Consider the following 19,490-nt stretch of genomic DNA (forward strand, 5'->3'; position numbering starts at 1 on the left):
CTGTGTGTCTGTGTTTTTATTCCAGAGTCCAGAACACATCTCTGCTTTCCCTCACCTGGGCTCTGTGTTTCCCCTGGGATCAGGAGGAGCTGGATGAGGACAAGAGCTGCTGGAGACACGGAGGGGTTGGGAGGGATCAGCTCCTGCTGCTCCTCCAAGCACAGACAGAGCTTCCCCTGCCCTCTGATTACCCAGGCAGTCAGAGATTAAATACCCTGGGGAATTAATTGATCTTTGAGGGCTTCAATCTCCAAATAAGGGGTTTTAGAAAGATCACAGCTTTCTGCTGCTCCTTCCATGCCCCAGCCTCTAACAGAGGAGGAAACATCACAGGGCTGATTAACTCACAGCAAAGCACGAGCCAACAAAAAGCCAAACCCAGATCTACTGTAACCTCTTAAAATCTTTATTAATTTTTTTCTGTTTTTAAAATTTTTTTTCTTTTAAATTTAATTAGCACATGCATAAAGTGTCAACAGTTTGGGGTTAAGATGACATTTCTTGAACAAATGTAGTTACAAGCGGTGCCTCGGACCCATCCAGGTTTCCCCTCTACCCTGTCCAGAAGGAAGCTCGAGGTCATCCCTCCCTTCCCATCCTTGTGTCACCACAGGCAGAACCCACAACACTGGGGAGAAATACACTTGTTCACATGTAGCAACTGGGCAGGGGAGATAGACACGGGCAGCAACACCTACTCACCTACTGACTAAGGGCACGTGGGTAAAGACCCCAGAGACAGAGAACATCTGCTCCCTCAGCTCAGCTCTGCAGCCATGGGAGCCTCTCACGGCCTGGAATGGGTCACCCTCCCTTGGCAAGGTGCCTATCCTGCACCAGCTCCTCCTGCCAGCTGGCAAATCTAAGGAGATAGGGTAATTCTCCTGCTGGGATTAAAAATGAGCCTTTTGCAGGAGTGTTGGGATGCTGAGGTGTCCCTGTCCCCTCTGTGCCACCCCTGCAGAGCTGGGCCAACCTCCACAGAGAGCAGCCCTGGCTCTGGGCTCTGTGTGTGACCAGTTGGTGCCAAAAGGAGAGAAAACTGCTTCTGGAATGCCCATCTGGAGCTCTGGCTGCTCTGTTCTGGGAGGATGGGTGCCCAGTGCTCCAGGAGGTCTCAAGGTTTGGGTGGTGCAGGGGGGTCTGAGGTGCCTTGATCTGCAGGAGATGATCCTCACCTGCCTTCAATTCCCTCCAAAACAACTCCCCTACAGCACCTGGCCTTCCCCAGAGGTGTCAGGGCTCCTGCTGGCCCCAGAGAGGATGGAAGCTGGGAGGAGATGGCTCCTGTCCTGCTGCAGCAGCTGCCATTGGCCCAGCAGCCCCAGGCTGGACAGCAGCAGCAGCAGGAGGAGGAGGAGGAGGAGGAGGAGGAGGAGGAAGGCTCTCCTGAATGCTTGCCCCATGACAGCAGCACCCACAGCATGTGCACATCCCACAGCACGGTGGTGACAGGGTTTGTCCCTCCCCACAGCACACTGGTGACAGGGTTTGTCCCTCCCCACAGCACACTGGTGACAGGGTTTGTCCCCTCCCCACAGCATGGTGGTGACAGGGTTTGTCCCTCCCCACAGCACGGTGGTGACAGGGTTTGTCCCCTCCCCACAGCACACTGGTGACAGGGTTTGTCCCTCCCCACAGCCATGGGGACTGTCCCCTTGCCTTCCTCTGGGGACTGTCCCCACGGCTCCAGGCTGCTCAGCAGGTTTCCTGGGGCTGGCCCAGGCTGGAGTGACAACTGCTCCCCAGGACACTCCTGTGGGAGGAGGATCCCAGAGGATCCCCTGGGCAGCTCCAGGATCCCAGCCCAGCTGAGCTCTGCCCATTCCCAGCCCAGGAGGCTCCAGAGGGACCCCAGGAAAGGCACTTGTGTCATGAGGAGCTGCCCTGGCCCCGTGGTGTCCCCAGCAGCCGTTCTGGGTGCCAGCCCTGTGTGTGACAGGGCACAGCTGAGGGCAGAGGGGAGGAAGGTGCCAGCACAGCTCAGCATCACCCCAAACTCACACCCTGCCTCAGGTCCCCCCAACAAGTCAGGCAGCCCCAAAATTCAGCAAGTCTGTTAGGGTGAGGAGCCATCAGCCCCAAAAGGCCCTGAAAATGCATTTTGAAGAAAAAGGGTTTTTAAATTTGTGGGGATTTGAGCAGGTTGGGTGGGACTTGAGGCAAGGTGTCCCTGCCCATGGCAGGGGGTGAAAACCAGACTGGAAATTCAAACAGTTCTGGGATTCTGTGATTTGCTTCCTTTACCTGATCTATTCTGACCCAAGACAATAAACACCAGAAAGAGCAACCCCATCTGTGGAAAACTGGCCAGAGCTCCAGACAGAGCTGAAACATCTCAGAGTAAAATTAAATTTGGAGGGGGAGCAGAGAGGGGGGTGTTGATGCTCATGACTGATTTTTGGAGCCCTGGCAGGGCTCTGCCTGAGCTGCTGCTGCCAGGAGGAAATCATCAGCAGCTCTCCATGGGCATCACAGGATGTCCCTGCCTCCAAGCCCTCTCCCTTTTTAACACAAGAGTTTTGGTTTTTCCATGGCAAGAAGGGATTTTCCACAGAGTCAGCAATCCCAGCTGAGGCACCAGGATTGCACAGCACCAGTGAGAGGTGAAAATCAATGGGATTTGAAACACTTGAGCTGGGGAGGGGCCTGCAGGGACAAAAGTACCTCCTGTAGTGGCAGGAAAGCCTCTCCTTGCTGCACTGGGGTGCTGTGGTTATTGCTTTTCCTTAAACACCAGTTTCCTGGGATTTTTGGAATGGTTCTGGTGGCACCTGCTTCATTCTGCTGCTGAGTGATTGGGAAGTGCTGCTGTGTCTGACCTTCCCTCTAGGTCTGAGGGAAGGAAAGGGAACAGTTTATCCTTCTGGAAATCACATGTGAGTTGTTTGTTTGCTTTTTTGTTTTGTGGGTGGGTTAGGGGTTTTTTTGTTTGCTTAGTTTTAGATTTTTTTTTTACATTTTGTTATTAGATTTCTCAACTGAGCTACCCCAAATCAAAGGGTAAATGTTAAATTGTCCACCTTAATGGTTTTTTCAGTACAGTCTGTGGATCATGAATGGTCCAGAGGAGCTGCTGCCTTTTAACCATTGAAATCCAGCAGAAACAGCTGGGAGCTCACATCCTTCCCTCCCAGGTGTTTATTCTGCAGCACATTTTACCTTTATTCAATTCAAGGCTCAACACCAAAACCAAAGGGGAGCAAAAGCAGCTGCCCTGGCTGCTGGGGGATGCTCTGGGGCTGTGCCCCACCCAGGGATGAGGGAGAATCACAAACGTGCCAGAAAGGCCCTGTGGGCACCTCTACCCACCAGCCCCTGGCTGCACACAAGGTCAGAGCTCCTCTCTGCCTTCTCAGAGCCATGGCAGAGCCTCTGGGGCCTGAGTTTCTCCATCCTCACCTCCAGAAGGTTTTCCCTGAGACCTGACTCAGCTCCTTTGTGCCACAGCTCAGTCCCACACTGACCTGCAGAACAGATTTACCCCCTCACTGCCCTCTGTGGCTTTGACCTGGCTGAGGTTTCCCCTGTGCAGGCTGATGTGAGCATAACCAACCTAAAATAACCAACCTAAAATGCTGGGCTGGTTCCTTTCTGCCTTATTGTCTCCTCTCTGCACTCTTACCCTTACACAGAACCAAGAGCTGGAATTAGCTGAGCTGAACCCCCCTGGGGCCAGCCCTGTCCCCTGGCAGTGCCAGTGTGCAGGGAAGGGCTCTTTTCACACCCACTGGGCTCCCAACAACCAGCAGGAGCTTTAATCCTGTTCCTGGGGGAGGGAGAGGCTGGAGGCACCCTGGAACAATCCCTGCTGGGAGATGCCCAGGGAGGGTGAAGCATCAGTGGTGCTGTGGTGGCCTCGGGCTCCTGTCAGTGATTCAGAGCCACCTTGGCTCCTGTCACATCCATTCTGCCCCCAGGGACATTCCCCCTGCAGCTCCTGCCTGGGCTTTCCCTCAGCAGGAGCCCAGCCCTTGCTGCAGGCTCTGGTGACACCCCCAGGGTGGTGACAGTGCCCTGGGTGACACCACCAGGATGGTGTCCTCCCCTGGGGACATCCTATTGTCCCACCCCTCCTGTGGGCACAGCTCTGAAGGCTTTGGGGCAAACATCTCCTCCCCGAAGTTCTTAACTCTGGGGTTTGGTTTGGTTTTTATTTATTCCTCCACCAGGAAAATACAGGCACATTTTTCACCTGGAGAAGGTGGAGCTTGAGAGAGTGAGCCTAAAACCCTGGAGTTTGTCCAAAAAAAAAAAAAAATCAGATTCACACACAAAGAAAACCCCTCCCTTTGATTCTCAAAAAGATGGAACCATTCACAGTCTGGCTTTGGGTTGTGTCTGGAGGAGGAGGTTTCCCAGAGGCTGGGCCATGGTTGGTGACAGCCCTAAGGTCAGCCAGGGGAGGGGGGTCCCAGGCACCATTCCCAGCCCACGAGGCCATCCCAGGCAGCACAGCTGTGGGGACAGGAGCTTCCATTGACATCTCCCCCCAGGGCACAGGGACCTGTTCAGGGACAAACCCAGCATGGCTTGGCTCTCCTGGGCTTTGCTCAGGCACTTCTGCATGGGGAATGGGGGCAGGAGAGCCCCAGGGCTCTGGCACCAGCAGGGACGTGGCTGGTGCTGCTCAGGGGCCACCAAGGAAGGGACAACTGCCCTCGAGGGGCTGCTGCCCAGTGGAGGGGAAAGTCATGGGTGAGTGAGCATTTGAGGCTTCTAAAGTGCAGTGCAGGTTACATGGTCTTTGCTGTAGACTGTAAACTCCTCAGGACAGACTCCTTGCCCTTATTTTTAATTTTTTTTTTTTTATTATTTTTTAAATCTGTAAAGTGACATTCCAGCTGAGAAAACCTTACCCCTAAAGAACTACTGCTACAGGAAAAACAGGAATATTGGTGAAAGGAACAGCCTGTGCTTCCCATGGCCATCCCTGCTCCAGCCACAAGGAAGTGGCACAGAGCTCCTGCCAGCTGGGGACCTCTGGAATGTCCCCTCCAAAATGCCACCTCCAGTGCTGCCACCTGCCTTCCTCCAAGCAAAACTCCCATTTGTCATTAAAGCTGAGGTGTTAGTTCAGGCTCAGGGGAGTCTGCAAAGCTTCTGCCCAGGCTGTTGGGTGTCTGGGAAGGGAGAGAGGGGTGGAAAAGTGGCTGGGAGGAAATTTGAGGGCTCTTCTGTGGAAAGAGCTCTCTGAAGAAGCCAAGTTCAGCCCTAAGTTTGTCACTGGAGTAAAACCTCCCCAAGATGAAACAGCTGCAAAGGCAGGAGCCCTCGTGGGATGGGGGATTGCTCCTCTCTAGGTCTCTTTCCTGGGTGGGAAATTAGAAACTGCCCAATCCTTTCTTCCTGCAGGACACTGAGAGCCACCAGCACTACCAGCCAGCTCCATGGCCACTCCAAATCAGGGAGACAATTCCAGGAGTGAACCCTGCAGGCCTTCCACCAACCCCCAGCACCAGCCTTCACTCCTGGTGTAGCTTCACAGCTGTGCCACGGGCACAGTGCTCCCTGTAAAATCCCTTTCCAGATTCACCTGGGATGTCCAAGAGGCTCCTGATGGAACCTCAAGGATGACAGCTTCCATGGACATCTCCAAGCAGAACTAAGATTTACTCATTTGCTGTTCCACTGACTCCAGCCCAGCCCATTTGTATGGACACAGGATATTTTCCCCTGTTGTTGACAGCCATATTTATTATTTTTGATCTATGCCCATAAATTGGCAAGTAGGGGGAAGCAGATAAAATGGAAAGAGGAGCTCTCAGGAGATCAGTTGGACTCATTAAATGTTTGGCACTCTGTGATTCTCCTTTGGCAATGAAATGCCACTGCTATATTTTAGCAGGGAACACGATACCTTAATGTACAGGAGAACCTCCTCAGCCCAATTCTGGCACTCTTGAGACAGGAGAAATTCAATCATCTGTGACCTGGATTGTATTTTTTAATGTCTACCAAGCTAGATAAAATACTTAAATATTCACTTTTATATCAGCCCACATGAGGATTTGAGCATTTCAGGTTGTGTAACTCAGCATGGCCTACTTTGGGGAGCATGCACAGAAATAGGCACATATGTACAAACCACTGAGTGTGCAGCATGTGGGACAGACAGACAGTGTTAATTAGTGTGGCACAGTCCCAGCAGCACAGCCCAGAGCAGCCAAGGAATTGGTGTCACTTCTGTTGGACTGCAAAGGTCACCTGAGCAAAAACCAGGTGATTCTGCCCCAAATGAAGGTGGTGGAGCTGAGTCCCTCAGGGGAAGGCACTGGGGATGGGCTGGCTCTCATGGCACTGTGGCATTAATGCTCCAGCCTGGAGGTCCTGGAGGTCCTTTCCCAGCTGACTGATCCCTGGTGCTGCTGGGAGGGTTGGGAAGAGCTGGGTGTGCCATGGCCAGGCCAGAAATGGTGCCCAAACCTCCCTGAGGTCACTTCTCCAGCAGCTCCACCTCTGTGGGCTGAGGATGGGGGATCCCACCCCTGCTACCAGGACAGCTGGAGGGTGTCCATGGCAGCTCTGCTCCCTGAAGAGGAGGAAGGTGATGTTCCCAACCAGCTGGGAGCCATGGAGCTGCTGGCTGGCTTTGCAGCTGGGAATGTGAGCTGGGTTTGTGCTCTCAGGGAGTTTCCTTCAGCAGAGCAGGACGGGTGAGGCCGTGCTGGGGCTGCTGGGATGGGTGTTTTACACCAGTGGGGCCGTGGTGTAAGAACATAAAGAGGTGAGGAAATGGGGGTGAGCCTTTCCTGCCCCCCCTGGGGCTGCCAGCTGTGCATCTGCTCTGCAGGTGTGGCCTGAGTGACCTAAAGCCCTTTAGGGTCCCTCCCAACCTTCAAGCACTTGTCAGGCCCTTTTCCATGCCAAGACACCAATCCTGGCAGTGCCAGCCCCAGCACAGGGTGACAGGGCCATGGGAGGCCCCAGGGACAGCCCTGACTGCCACACACCCACAGAGTCCTGCCCCAGTTGCCACAGCCCCATGTGACACACACAGAGCAACTGGGGCATGAAAAGGAGGGACTGGATCTCTCAGGGGCCCTGGGCTGCTCTCCAGCTCCCACCAGTGCCACTGTCACATTTTCTGAAAAATCCCTTCACCAGCATTTCTTCTCCTGGGAAGATGAGAAGCCTCAGAGAAAAAATGAAAACAAGAATTATCTGATTGCTTCTCCTGTGTTTTGCTGCTTTGGAATGGGGTCTGGAGATTGTTTATCCAACATGTGAATTGTTTATCCAACATGTGAATTGTTTTTACTCAATGAACCAATCACTGTTCAGCTGTGTTGGGACTCTGGAAGAGCTCATGAGTTTTTCAGTAGTGTCTTGTTAAACCTTCTGTCTGTATCCTTTCTCTATTCTTTAGTATAGTTTTAGTATAGCATTCTTTTATATAATATAAGTACATAAAATAATTAATCAGCCTTCTAAGAACATGGAGTCAGATTCTCAATTCCTCCTTCGTCCTGGGGACCCTGAAATTACCACAGACCAGGAGTGGCTCAGCTTTGCAGTCTGGGACAGCCACAGAGGCCAGGGATGAGTCCCCTGTGTCCCTGAGCCCCCTCCCAGGCCCAGTGGGGCTCCTCAGCTCTGCTGGGTCCCCACAGTGGCTCTGCAGCCCCTCCACCTCTGGAACAGACAAGAGCAGCTCCACCAACCCCTGCTATTTTCTCTCTCTCTCTCACAAAGGGTTATTACTCTTCCTAAATTACCTAAATAACCCAAATTTCTCTTTGCTTACACACAGTTTTGTGATTGTATCTACGTTAATAACTCTCCACCAGAAACTCCACCTTAAACGTTGCCCTGAATTTTTACACTGCCTCCTTCTGAACCTGCTCCAGCCAAACCCCAGCTGCCTTCCCAAGGAAAGCAGCTCCTGGGCATTGCAGGGGCTCTGCAAAAAGCTCCTGCAGCCATTTCCCTGCATCTCAGAGGGGCAACACCAGAACGAAGAGCTCTCAGTGTGCACCAGGAATTCCTGGCCACCTGCAGGGCACGGTGTCTCCCTGGCCCTCTGCTCACTCCTGCTCCTTGGGGTTTGCAGATGAGTTATTCCCTGTATCCTGCTGCTTCTTGCCTTGCCCTCTCCCACATCCCAAATCCCTTCTGCACCCCTGCTCAAGCCCACTCAGCAGCTCCCAGCCTAGGTGTGTCACATCCAAGGGCCAAGAGACCATTTTGTGCCTCACAGGAGAAAGGAGAGCTCCTGGTGGCATTTCCCAGCAGCTGGGCAGAGGATTCACCACACCTGGCCATGAGGGGTTTGTCACTGGGGGCAAATGAGCAGATGTTTGGGACATTGCCCAACACCAGCATTTCCCAGGAAATCAGCAACCTGCTCTAGTGGAAGGTGCCCTTGGCAGGAGGTTGGAATGAGATGTCTTTAAGGTCCTTTTTATCCCAAACCATTCCAGGATTTTGTGAATTTAACCATCAGCATTTGGGTCTCAGCCATATCCTCCCACCTCTTTTGCAGGTCTGGCTGCTTCTACATAGCCAAAATCCTGCTGAAGCAGCCATCACCTGCAGGGCTGCTGGGAGGGGCAGGAACTGGGCACAGAGCTCAGCTTTCCCTGTTCAGGGACTTGTGGTATAGGGGAACACAAGAGAGGGTCTGGGGACATCACACTGGCCAATCCACAGCTGGGCCTGGCCTGTTTTCCACAGGTGGGGAACCTCTCCCAGCTCTCTGCAGGTTTTCACACCTGCCTCTGATATTTCCAGTATTTCCCACCCCTTTGCTCGGCCTTCCTCTGTGCCTCCTCCCTTTGTAGCTCTGTGAGAAGTCTTCCATGGATCAGGCTCTGTTTTGATGGGAAACATGTACTTTCAGTGCTGAAACAGGGGCTGGTCACCCAGCTCCTCCATCAGTGTCCAAACTTGGGGCAGGGGAAGGAGCAGGATCAGGCAGGGGGAATCAGTGCCTGCCTCTGAGCTGATCCCAATTGTACAGGCACAGTTTGTGGGGCTGCAAAGTGCAAGTTGAGAGTTTACCTGAAAGCAGCAGATTGTCTGATTCACCTTTTCCCAAATCACACTGAAATGGTGCCATGCTAAGGCCAAGGAGAGCTGGGCTTGGGGGGGCTTCCTGGACACCTCTACTCCTGCTGGAAAAGGCAGGACAAGCCCAGACAGGGCTGAATCTCCCTGCCAGCCACTCCAGCCTTGCCTTCCCCCTTTGCTCCTAGAAAACCAGCTCTGAGGGTGGATACAGGCTGAGGTCACCAACACCTTGGGCTGCTCATGCCACCTGGTCTAGTGGAGGGTGTCCCAGTTCTGGCTGGACTAGATGGGCTCTAAAGGTGTCTTCCAACCCAAAGCATTCCATGATTTTCCAGGGAGCAGCAACACAAAGGTGTAACTGGTACTAAATGTGGTGCATTGCTCTGTAGGGAAGGAGGCTCCTGCTCACACCCAGCCTTTGGAGCTGCCTTACCCCAAAACCAGCAGCAGCAGTGTCCCCAGGCCCACAAGGCCACCCCTGAGCTCCCGTGGTGGCACCAGCTGTGCAAACAAGGCTTCTTCTCCAGGAGCTTCTCGTTATCACAATTAACATTTAGCTGCAAAAGCACTGCTGCCTCTGGGGCTCCCTCCTCTCACAAAGCACACCCAGGGCCAGTCTCCACTCTTGCTCCAGGTGTAAATCTGGAGTAATCCTATTAACCTGCCTTCAGAGAATTTTGGAAGTCATTAACTGTGAAGGTGCTGCCAATTTCTGCTCTCACTGCCTCCGAGGTGTATCCTACCAGTGCTGCTGCTGCTGCTGCTGCTGCCCGAAGGGTTTTGGACATAGTGTAAAAGCAAAGCTCCTGACCGGGGCAGCGACGCTGGGGAAGGTGCCCATACACACCTGGAGGGAGCAGGAGCCCCTGGGGAAGGTGCCCATACACACCTGGAGGGAGCAGGAGCCCCTGGGGAAGGTGCCCATACACACCTGGAGGGAGCAGGAGCCCCTGGGGAAGGTGCCCATACACACCTGGAGGGAGCAGGAGCCCCTGGGGAAGGTGCCCATACACACCTGGAGGGGAGCAGGAGCCCGAGCCCGCCCAGCCGGGGCCCTCAGTCCGACCACTCGTTCTCGTCCAGCTCCGAGTCGTCGTCGGACTCGCTGTACTCCACAGCGATGCGGCGCGACAGGATGGTGGCCACGTCATTGCCCACGGGCTCTTTCTTGGCCTCTTGTTCCCACTGCTCCTGCACCTTCCGGAGTTGGATTCCTACAGGAAAGGGGGAAGGCTTCAGGGGGAGTGCACCCAGTGTGCAGCACGCACCCAGTTGTAAAGTGTTGGCTGCCATGGTGGTTATAAAGTTATGTGAGAGGATGGGATAGGATTGGTAGGAAAAGAGGGGATAGTTGTAAACTGGGAGAGAGTAGGCCAGAATGGATGTCAGGAATAAATTTTTCCCTGTGAGGGTGGGCAGGCTCTTGCACAGGTTGCCAGAGCAGCTGTGGCTGCTTTGGATCTCTGAAATATCCAAGGCCAGGCTGGACACTGGGGCTTGGAGCAGCCTGTGACAGTGGGAGGTGCCCCTGCCATGGCAGGGGGTGGAATGGGGTGAGCTTTAAGGTCCCTTCCAACCCAAAGCATGCTAGGATTTTATGAGTATCTGTGATTACTGACTATTCTATGATACTAAGCTGTATCATAGAATAAAGCTCCTCCTCTGCTTCCACTCAGCCTGAAGATATTGAACCTTCTGAAAGGTTAAATTTACCATTTGACCTGAAGATTTGCAGGAAAAGGAAATGCGAGAGACCTTGGAGCACATCATCCACTACAGCCTGGGAGGAAGCCAGGGTGTCCAAAGGAAGGGGAATGGGTGAGGATGGTGGGACCTTGCCGGGGGAATAAAGGCAGCTCCATGCCTGGGAGCTGCCAGCAATCTGTGGGGCTTCATTCCCCCTCCAGCCATGGAGATTGCATCTACTCTGCCTTTCTTCCCCTGGCAAGGCCCCGCCATCCTCACCCATCACCTGCCCACCAAGCACTCATCTTACCCCCGGTGTCACCGGTGCCACCCAGCTGTGCTTTGTCACCCGTGTCCCGGCCAGGGCCGCGTCCCCGCACTCACCCCTGCGGATGGCAGCCAGGAGGTCGCTCCGGGCGTCGCTCATGGGCATCAGCGGCACCGGCGGCTTGCGGGGCTCGGCGGGCGCGGGCGGCGATGCGGAGTGCGCGGGCGAGGCGGACACGGCCGGGGGCCCGGGCGGCGGCGGCGGCGGCGCCACCGGGGGTGCCATGGGCCCGCTCTGAGGCGGGGAGGCCGAGTAGGGCCCGGGGGGCGCGGGAGGTGGGGACGGGGCGTAGTTGGGGGCTGAGGCCGAGCCGGGGGCCAGCGCGGGGGGAGCCGAGATGGGGCTGTCGAAGGCGGTCTGAGCCGACGGGATGACGGGCGGCGGCGGCGGCGGGGCCGGCGGCACGAAGTACTCGGCCATGGGCACCGGCTGCGGCCTGCAACGGGGGCACAGCGTCAGAGCCACGGGAATCACAGAGCCCAGGGATCGTCCAGTCCAGCTCCGGGAACATCCCAAACAATCCCACCCTGGGCATCCCCGGGAGCTCCGTCCAAACGCTCCTGGAGCTCCGGCAGGTTTGGTGCTGGCGCCACTCCCCTGGGAGCCTGCTCAGTGCCCACGGCCCTCTGAGGGAAGAATCTTTTCCTGATAACCAACCTAAACCTCCTCTGACACAGCTCCAGGCCATTCCCTAGGGTCCTGTCACTGGTGACCACTAACAAGAGATCAGCATCTGCCCCTCTGCTTCCCCTCAGGAAACTGTGGACTGCAATGATGCCTCCCCTCACTCTCCTCCAGCTGGACACTCTAAACGCCCTTAACCACTCCTCACACGGCTTCTCCTCAAAGCCCTTCACCATCTTCATGGCCTCCTTCGGACACTCTCTAACATCCCAATGTCTTTTTTATGTTGTGGTGCCCAAACTTGCCCCCAGTATTCAAGGTGAGGCTGCTCCAGTGCAGATCAAGCAGGGCAATCTCCTGCCTTGCCTGGCCGGTGATGCTGGGCCTGATGCCCTGGAGGGCACACCTGGCTCTCCTGGCTGCCAGAGCACTGCTGAAGGATTTCCTATTACCTGTCCCAGCACCCAGCTGGCTCCACTCTGGCTTGGTTTGCTCCAAACCCCAATGAAAGCTCTGTCCCAGAGTCAGAAGGGTGGTGGAGCTCTGCTGGATGGGTTATGGGTAATGCAGTGGTGGAAAGCAGGCAACACCCCAAAAAACCCTCCATCCATCCCAGCCCCTTATCTGGGATGACATTACCCCAAGAGCACTCCTGACTGATTTGGCCTCTCACCAGCAGTTTTGGACCATGCAGGGCAGGTCTCTCCTGCTCCATCAGCCCAGAAATGTGGGGTCAGACCCCCACCAAGCCCCCCTTCCCTTTGGACACCCCTCCAGCAGCGAGCAGGCTGAAGCTTTACCCGTAATCCTTGACTAGGTGGGGTCTGGGCCCGTTGAGCACGGCCTCGGGGGGCGGCGGTGCGTGGGGCTGCTGCAGGCGGGTCAGGCTGTTCTGCCGGCTGCCCGCGGGCCGGAACCCGTGCTCGGGGGGCGTGGGGGCTGCCAGCCCCTCCTTGTGCTCCGCCGGGGCCAGGTGGGCAGCGGGGGCCAGCAGCTGGGCAGGGTGGTTGGGGCTGGCCGGGTACGAGTGGTCGGCAGCGTCCGACGCGTAGGACCTGCAGCATGGGAGAAGGCGGCTGTTGTACACCCGAGGGGGCTCAGGGAGTGGGTTTGGGAGCGTTTTGGGGTTGAGACAACAAAACAAGAACAGGCCATGAAAATATCGATGTACAAGACAGCAGAGTGAGAGCACAGGGGAGGAGGACACAACAGAGCTGAACCACTCTCTTCCCTTAGCTGCAAAATAGAAAGTGCTCTGGTTTTATCCCAGTGCCAAGGCTCCTCCTGAGCTCCAGGATGACACCCTGGGGACACCAGCTATCCATGAAGCTACAACAGGCTATCCAACTATCCACAGGCTAACAACTGAACACCCCAACCCCGCTGTGGGGACCACACCCCCCACAATGACGGAGAGGAAGAGCAAAGCAAAGGAGAGCCGTGAGCTGAAGGTGTAGGAGGTAGAACCTGCCTATTATCTGGGGACAGTGATCCTTCCGATGATGCCATGTGATAGGGGGATGGTGAGAACCTGTTATCCGGCCGGAACTCTTTATCATACGCCATCATGTTCCACTCCAGGCGCCGGTTGCGGGCTTTCCTCACTTTCTTCACCTCCCGGGTGGAGTCCTCCACCAGCCGCTGCTCCTGGGGGGACACAAAGCCACGGCTCCACCTCCAGCCTGGCCCAGATGCACCCATCCTTCTGATGAAGGATGCACCAGGAGGTGGCTGTCCCCAGGTCCCGAGCACCCCCAGCTCCCCTGCTTGTCCCCCTGCTGCCCCCACCCACCTTCTGCCTGCGCTTCTCCTTCCTCTTGTCTTCTGTCGCCTGCAGCATCTTCTCCTTCCATAAGTTGAAGAAGTAGGACGGGTCAGTGTAGAATTTGAGGCCGTCCTTCTTGTCATCCCTGGGGGTTCAAAGGGCAGAGGGAGGGTTACCAGCCACAGGAGAAGACCCCCTATTCCCCTTCCCAAGGGCTTTGGGCTGACCATGACCATGAGCTGCTGCGCCACCACAGACACATCCAACACAGCAGCCACCACCTGCTGGCTGTGGACACTCATCCCAAGTGCCCCACACAGCACACAAATGGGGGCACACCTGATCCTCCTCATGGGAAGGACCCCCTTGGAGAGCTGTGCCCCGTACCTGTAGGGTGTGAGGATGTTGAGGGGCGGGGGCTTGTCGCAGCGCTGGTACATCTCCATCACCGGGTTGGGGATGGAGTTGCGGGACACCACCTGCTGGTTCTGCACTGTGGAGCTCTTGAAGGCTTTCCTCATGTTGATGTCCTGCAGTGAAACTGGGGGGCACAGGAAGGACAAGGGATGCAGGGGTGGCCTCAGCCCACCGAGCACAGGATGGTGGGGCTCCAGTCCTGAGAGCATCACCCCAAACCAGCCCCAGCCCCTCACCTTCCTCCACGGTGGAGTCCAGCTGTGTCACCTTGATGACCAGCAGGTCCACCCTCTCCTGCAGTGAGTTCATCCTCATGTAGAAGCTGTTGGCTTCATTGAACAGCTCTCCAAAGATGTCCTCTGCGTGCCTGCCTGGCAGGGGACAATGCGCCCGTCAGCACAGCTGGTGCTCACCAAGCTCAGCCCATCCCCTGGAGCTCCCACCTCCCCCCTGGCTCCGTGGGTGCTCTCCCCAGCCTGGATCTCTGGGAGCTGAGCCTCAGCCTCTCCCAGAGTGCTGCAAGGAGGCAGGGGAGCCCAAATGATCACCCCTTTCCAGTGAGAGCAGCACCCACCGGGGCACAGAACATTCACGGTGCCCCAAAGAGCCCTTGGGTCCATCAGGACAGATCAACCAAAAAAAGACCAAAAATGCCACAACAAAACCTGGGGAAATTCAGCCCAGGTAAAAGCCAAGAGCAGGGCAGTGGGGACAGTGCCACAGCAGAGAGGATCCACAATTTGTTTTACTTTATCAGTTTTTTTCCTGCATCTCAGTGCAGCTTATTTATTTAGGGTTATTTATTTAGGATTATTTAGCTTTTCATTAGGTTTATTCCTATCATGGAGCTGAGTGAGGTGTCTGGCAGAGCATTGCTGATACTTGTAGGCTACAGCACCTGTCCCATCCCATCCCATCCCATCCCATCCCATCCCATCCCATCCCATCCCATCCCATCCCATCCCATCCCATCCCATCCCATCCCATCCCATCCCATCCCATCCCCCAGATCCTCAGGGTTTCCTCCAGTCCCACCTCTCAGACAGTTCCCCAGATCAGGGCACTTTCAGAACCTCCTCAGAGCACTCCCCAGCTTGGTCATGTTTGATTCCCTTTTTCCCTGGACTGGAAGCCTGAGCAGACGTGGGTGCTGCTCGTGTGAGCCACTGCACTTCCAGCAGCTCCCTACACCCTGGGTTTATTTTTCTGGGAGTATTTTAGAGCAGAATCTGCTTCTGGAGGTGTGTGAAAAAGGGGGGGGGGGGCTGAATAGCTTCTCTCTCTATTTTAAGTGGATATTCAGCATGAAATAGGTTGCCCCTGTTAAAGCTTCACCCTGGTGTGTGCAGTGCTCTCATGTGCCCCTTTCCTGCTGAGATCAGTCCCAGGGCAGGAAACAGCTGAGGGTTTAGACCTGTGATAGAGACCTCACTTCCTCAAAAAGCTCCAAATGTAAAAGAATAGCTTGGGGTATTGTAAATCTTCACCTGGCCTTCCTATTTCTGGCCAAGTGGAGAAGCAAGGGGCTCCTGAAGGCTTTCCATCCCCCACTGCACAGACCAGCCGTGGGAGGGAAATGGGTCTCAAAATGTCACCAAGTCTCCATTTCAAGCTTGGGCAAAAAAACCCCAAAAAATCAAAAACAAAAACAAAAAAACAAAAACAAAACAAAAAAAAACCCAAAACCAAAAGCAAACAACCCAACCAAAGTACAAACTTTTATATATATATATATATATATATATATATATACATATATATATACATATATATTTATATATACATATATATATACACTTTAAAAAATATTATTTTATATATATATAAAATTATAAAAAACAGAAAACCAAACATATATATTAAAAATATATAAAAATATAATAAATATGTCATGATATAAAATAATTTTTAAATAATTAATAATGACAATAATTATTTATCCTATAAATAATTAATTCTATAAAATGATATCAAGAAATATATCTAAATAAAAAATAATAAAAAGTAGGAGTATCCTCCTATCCTCCTATTTCCAACAAGCTGGATAATTCTAATTGAGTTAGGAGTGAGAATTATCTCACTCATATGGCCAGCCCATATGGCTCTCACATAACCCTTGTTTCTCTGTGTTTGGAACTGGTGGGAGTGACTGTGCCATCCCAGTGCCATCCCAGTGCCATCCCAGTGTTATCCCAGTGCTATCCCAGTGTTATCCCAGTGCTATCCCAGTGCCATCCCAGTGTTATCCCAGTGCCATCCCAGTGCTATCCCAGTGCTATCCCAGTGCCATCCCAGTGTTATCCCAGTGTTATCCCAGTGCTATCCCAGTGCTATCCCAGTGCTATCCCTGTGCTATCCCAGTGCTATCCCAGTGCTATCCCAGTGCCATCCCAGTGTTATCCCAGTGCCATCCCAGTGCTATCCCAGTGCTATCCCAGTGCCATCCCAGTGCTATCCCAGTGCCATCCCAGTGCCATCCCAGTGTTATCCCAGGGCTATCCCAGTGTTATCCCAGTGTTATCCCAGTGCTATCCCAGTGCCATCCCAGTGCCATCCCAGTGCCATCCCAGTGCTATCCCTGTGCTATCCCTGTGCCATCCCAGTGCCATCCCAGTGCCATCCCAGTGCCATCCCAGTGTTATCCCAGTGTTATCCCAGTGTTATCCCAGTGCCATCCCAGTGCCATCCCAGTGCTATCCCTGTGCCATCCCAGTGCCATCCCAGTGTTATCCCAGTGCCATCCCAGTGCCATCCCAGTGCCATCCCAGTGTTATCCCAGTGCTATCCCAGTGTTATCCCAGTGCCATCCCAGTGCCATCCCAGTGCCATCCCAGTGCCATCCCAGTGTTATCCCAGTGTTATCCCAGTGCCATCCAGTGCCATCCCAGTGCTATCCCAGTGCTATCCCAGTGCCATCCCAGTGCTATCCCAGTGCTATCCCAGTGCCATCCCTGTGCCACCCCTGTGCCATCCCAGTGCCATTGCATTACCATCCCATTACCATCCCAGTGCTATCCCAGTGCCATCCCTGTGCCACCCCTGTGCCATCCCAGTGCCATCCCAGTGTTATCCCAGTGCCATCCCAGTGCTATCCCAGTGCTATCCCTGTGCCATCCCAGTGTTATTCCAGTGCCATCCCAGTGTTATCCCAGTGCCATCCCAGGGCTATCCCAGTGCTATCCCTGTGCCATCCCAGTGTTATCCCAGTGCTATCCCATTACCATCCCCATGCCATCCCAGTGCCATCCCAGTGCTATCCCAGTGCTATCCCAGTGCCATCCCAGTGCCATCCCAGTGCTATCCCAGTGCTATCCCAGTGCCATCCCAGTGCCATCCCAGTGCTATCCCAGTGCCATCCCATTGCCATCCCATTACCATCCCAGTGCCATCCCATTACCATCCTATTACCATCCCATTGCCATCCCATTGCCATCCCATTGCCATCCCAGTGCCACCCCATTGCCATCCCTGTCCCACCCCGGTGCCACCCCCCAGGTGGCAGTGCCTGACTTACTGAGGCTGCCCAGCTGTTTGATGATGGCAGCCAGGGTGCTGTTGGTGACACATTCCAGCTCGCTGGTCACCCCGTCGGGCAGGGCCCCCCGGCACAGGTGCCGGGGCTCGATGTTCCTCTTCACCAGCGGCATGGCGAGCCCTCAGCCTCTCCTGGGACAGCAGAGCAAGGCAGGGACAGAGGGGGGAGAGCAGAGGGCACACCACACATGAGGTTGAACAAAGCTTTGTATGTTTTGAATTTTTTAAACAGCTCTGTTGCAGAACCCGACCCCCCAGTTTTCAGGCATTTTTCAAATAACACACAGGTGAAACTGAAAGAAAATCCCCCTATTTTAATTAGAAACTCTGAGACTGGACAAACTGAAGGTCCTTTCTGATTAATCACTTGGATTAAAGTCAAAAATCAAGATCAAAATTAAAATCAGAATACACAGCTTTCCCCAGTTGTCTGTTCCCCACACTTGTGCCAGAGGTTCCTCCTGCCCACGCTGGGACAGGCAGGCCCAGCAGGGCTTTCCCAAGCAGGGCTGGGTGCACACTGTGAGCCTCCAGGACCTTGTCCCTACCTTTGTGCCACCGTGTCCTTTCCCAGTCACCTCCCAGAGCTGCTCAAGCCCCTGTGCTGCAGCCCTTCAGCTGGCCCCGAGCAGCCTCACACAGCCCAAAGAGAAGCCAGGCAGCGCTCGTAATGCCATTATTTCCAGCTCACTGCAGCCTCTCCAGGGTTTTATTTGTGCTCACACCACACTGAGACAAGCTGCTGTGGCCAGCTCATCCCAGCTCCCTGCATGGCCCCACGGCATCCCTGGGTGTCTCCATAGATTCTGTGTGCACCCCCATAGCATCTTTGGGTGCCCCACAGCATTTCCAGATGTCCCCATAGCTCCTGTGTGCCCCTACAGCATCTCTGGGTGTCCCCACAGCAACCCTGGGTGTCCCCATAGCTCCTGGGTGCCCCCACAGCATCTTTGGGTGCCCCCACAGCATTTCCAGGTGCCTCCATAGCTCCTGTGTGTGCCCCCACAGCATCTCTGGGTACCCCCACAGCTCCTGTGTGCACTCCCACAGATCTTTGGGTGCCCCCATAGCATTTCCAGGTGTCCCCATAGATCCTGTGTGCCTCCACAGCATCTTTGGGTGCCCCACAGCATTTCTGAGTGTCCCCATAACTCTTGTGTGAACCTCCACAGCATCTTTGGAAGCCCCACAGCATCCCTGGATGTCCCCATAGCTCCTTGTGCACCCCCCCAGCATATTTGGGTGGCCCCACAACATCTCTGGGTACCCCACAGCTCCTATGTGCACCTACAGCATCTTTGGGTGTCCCCATAACTCCTGTGTGAGCCTCCACAGCATCTTTGGGTGCCCCCACAGCATCTCTGGGCATTCCCACAGCATCCCTGGGTGTCACCACAGCATTTCCAGGTGTCCCCAGGTGCCCCCACAACATCTCTGGGTGTCCCCTGCTCCTCTGTCCCCCCTGGACAGGAGATGGTTAATTTTCTACAGAGTTTAAGGAGATGCAGGGGGACCAAAGGCCTCACCCCACTGAGAGCACCTGTGGGAGCTGCAGGGAAGGATGAAGGAGGGGCACCATGGGCTGTGGGGTGCTGGGGACAGGGTACTCCACTGCTGTGAAAGGTGAATGGTGGGAAACAGGTCGGGAAAAGAGGCAAAAAAGGAGCATTTATTATCCATGGTGGTGGGGACTGAGACTGGGACACAGACCCTGGGACTGGGACAGGGACACAGACCCTGGAACAGGGACAGGGACACACACCCTGGGATGGGGACACAGACTCTGGGACTGGGATGGGGACCCAGACCCTAGAACTGGGATGGGGACACAGACCCTGGGACAGGGATACAGACCCTGGGACAGGACACAGACCCTGGGACTGGGATGGGGACACAGACCCTGGGACAGGGATACAGACCCTGGGACAGGACACAGACCCTGGGACAGGGACACAGACTCTGGGACAGGGACACAGACCCTGGGACAGGGATGCAGACCCTGGGATGGTGACACAGACCCTGGGACAGGGACAGGGACAGGGACAGGCAGCCACCCCCCAGGCTCACTCAAGGGGGTTTTGGGTGCCACGAGTGCCTCGGGGTTCAGCCCAGCTCCCAGAGCAA

The 19,490-nt window shown here is 54.8% G+C and overlaps 1 protein-coding gene across 2 annotated transcripts in view; it reads right to left on the reverse strand.

The window, feature by feature from the left end:
- Positions 1-385: 385 nt before the first annotated feature.
- The window catches only part of LOC129125922 (actin-binding protein WASF3-like), a 28,444-nt gene continuing 9,339 nt past the window's right edge, over positions 386-19,490 (reverse strand). The window contains exons 2-9 of one of the 2 annotated variants that reach the window (XM_077185976.1): positions 17,347-17,498; positions 14,069-14,203; positions 13,803-13,956; positions 13,443-13,560; positions 13,182-13,297; positions 12,451-12,705; positions 11,083-11,462; positions 386-10,226 (exon numbers count right to left, since the gene is read on the reverse strand). In XM_077185976.1, coding sequence (XP_077042091.1) covers positions 10,069-10,226; positions 11,083-11,462; positions 12,451-12,705; positions 13,182-13,297; positions 13,443-13,560; positions 13,803-13,956; positions 14,069-14,203; positions 17,347-17,479 — 1,449 coding nt within the window. In that variant the 5' untranslated portion in view covers positions 17,480-17,498 and the 3' untranslated portion in view covers positions 386-10,068. Of the gene's footprint in view, positions 10,227-11,082; positions 11,463-12,450; positions 12,706-13,121; positions 13,298-13,442; positions 13,561-13,802; positions 13,957-14,068; positions 14,204-17,346; positions 17,499-19,490 lie in introns of both variants that reach the window. The other variant, XM_054641633.2, reaches the window with a different exon arrangement.

Source organism: Agelaius phoeniceus, chromosome 14, assembly GCF_051311805.1.
Source record: "Agelaius phoeniceus isolate bAgePho1 chromosome 14, bAgePho1.hap1, whole genome shotgun sequence".
Taxonomy (NCBI): domain Eukaryota; kingdom Metazoa; phylum Chordata; class Aves; order Passeriformes; family Icteridae; genus Agelaius; species Agelaius phoeniceus.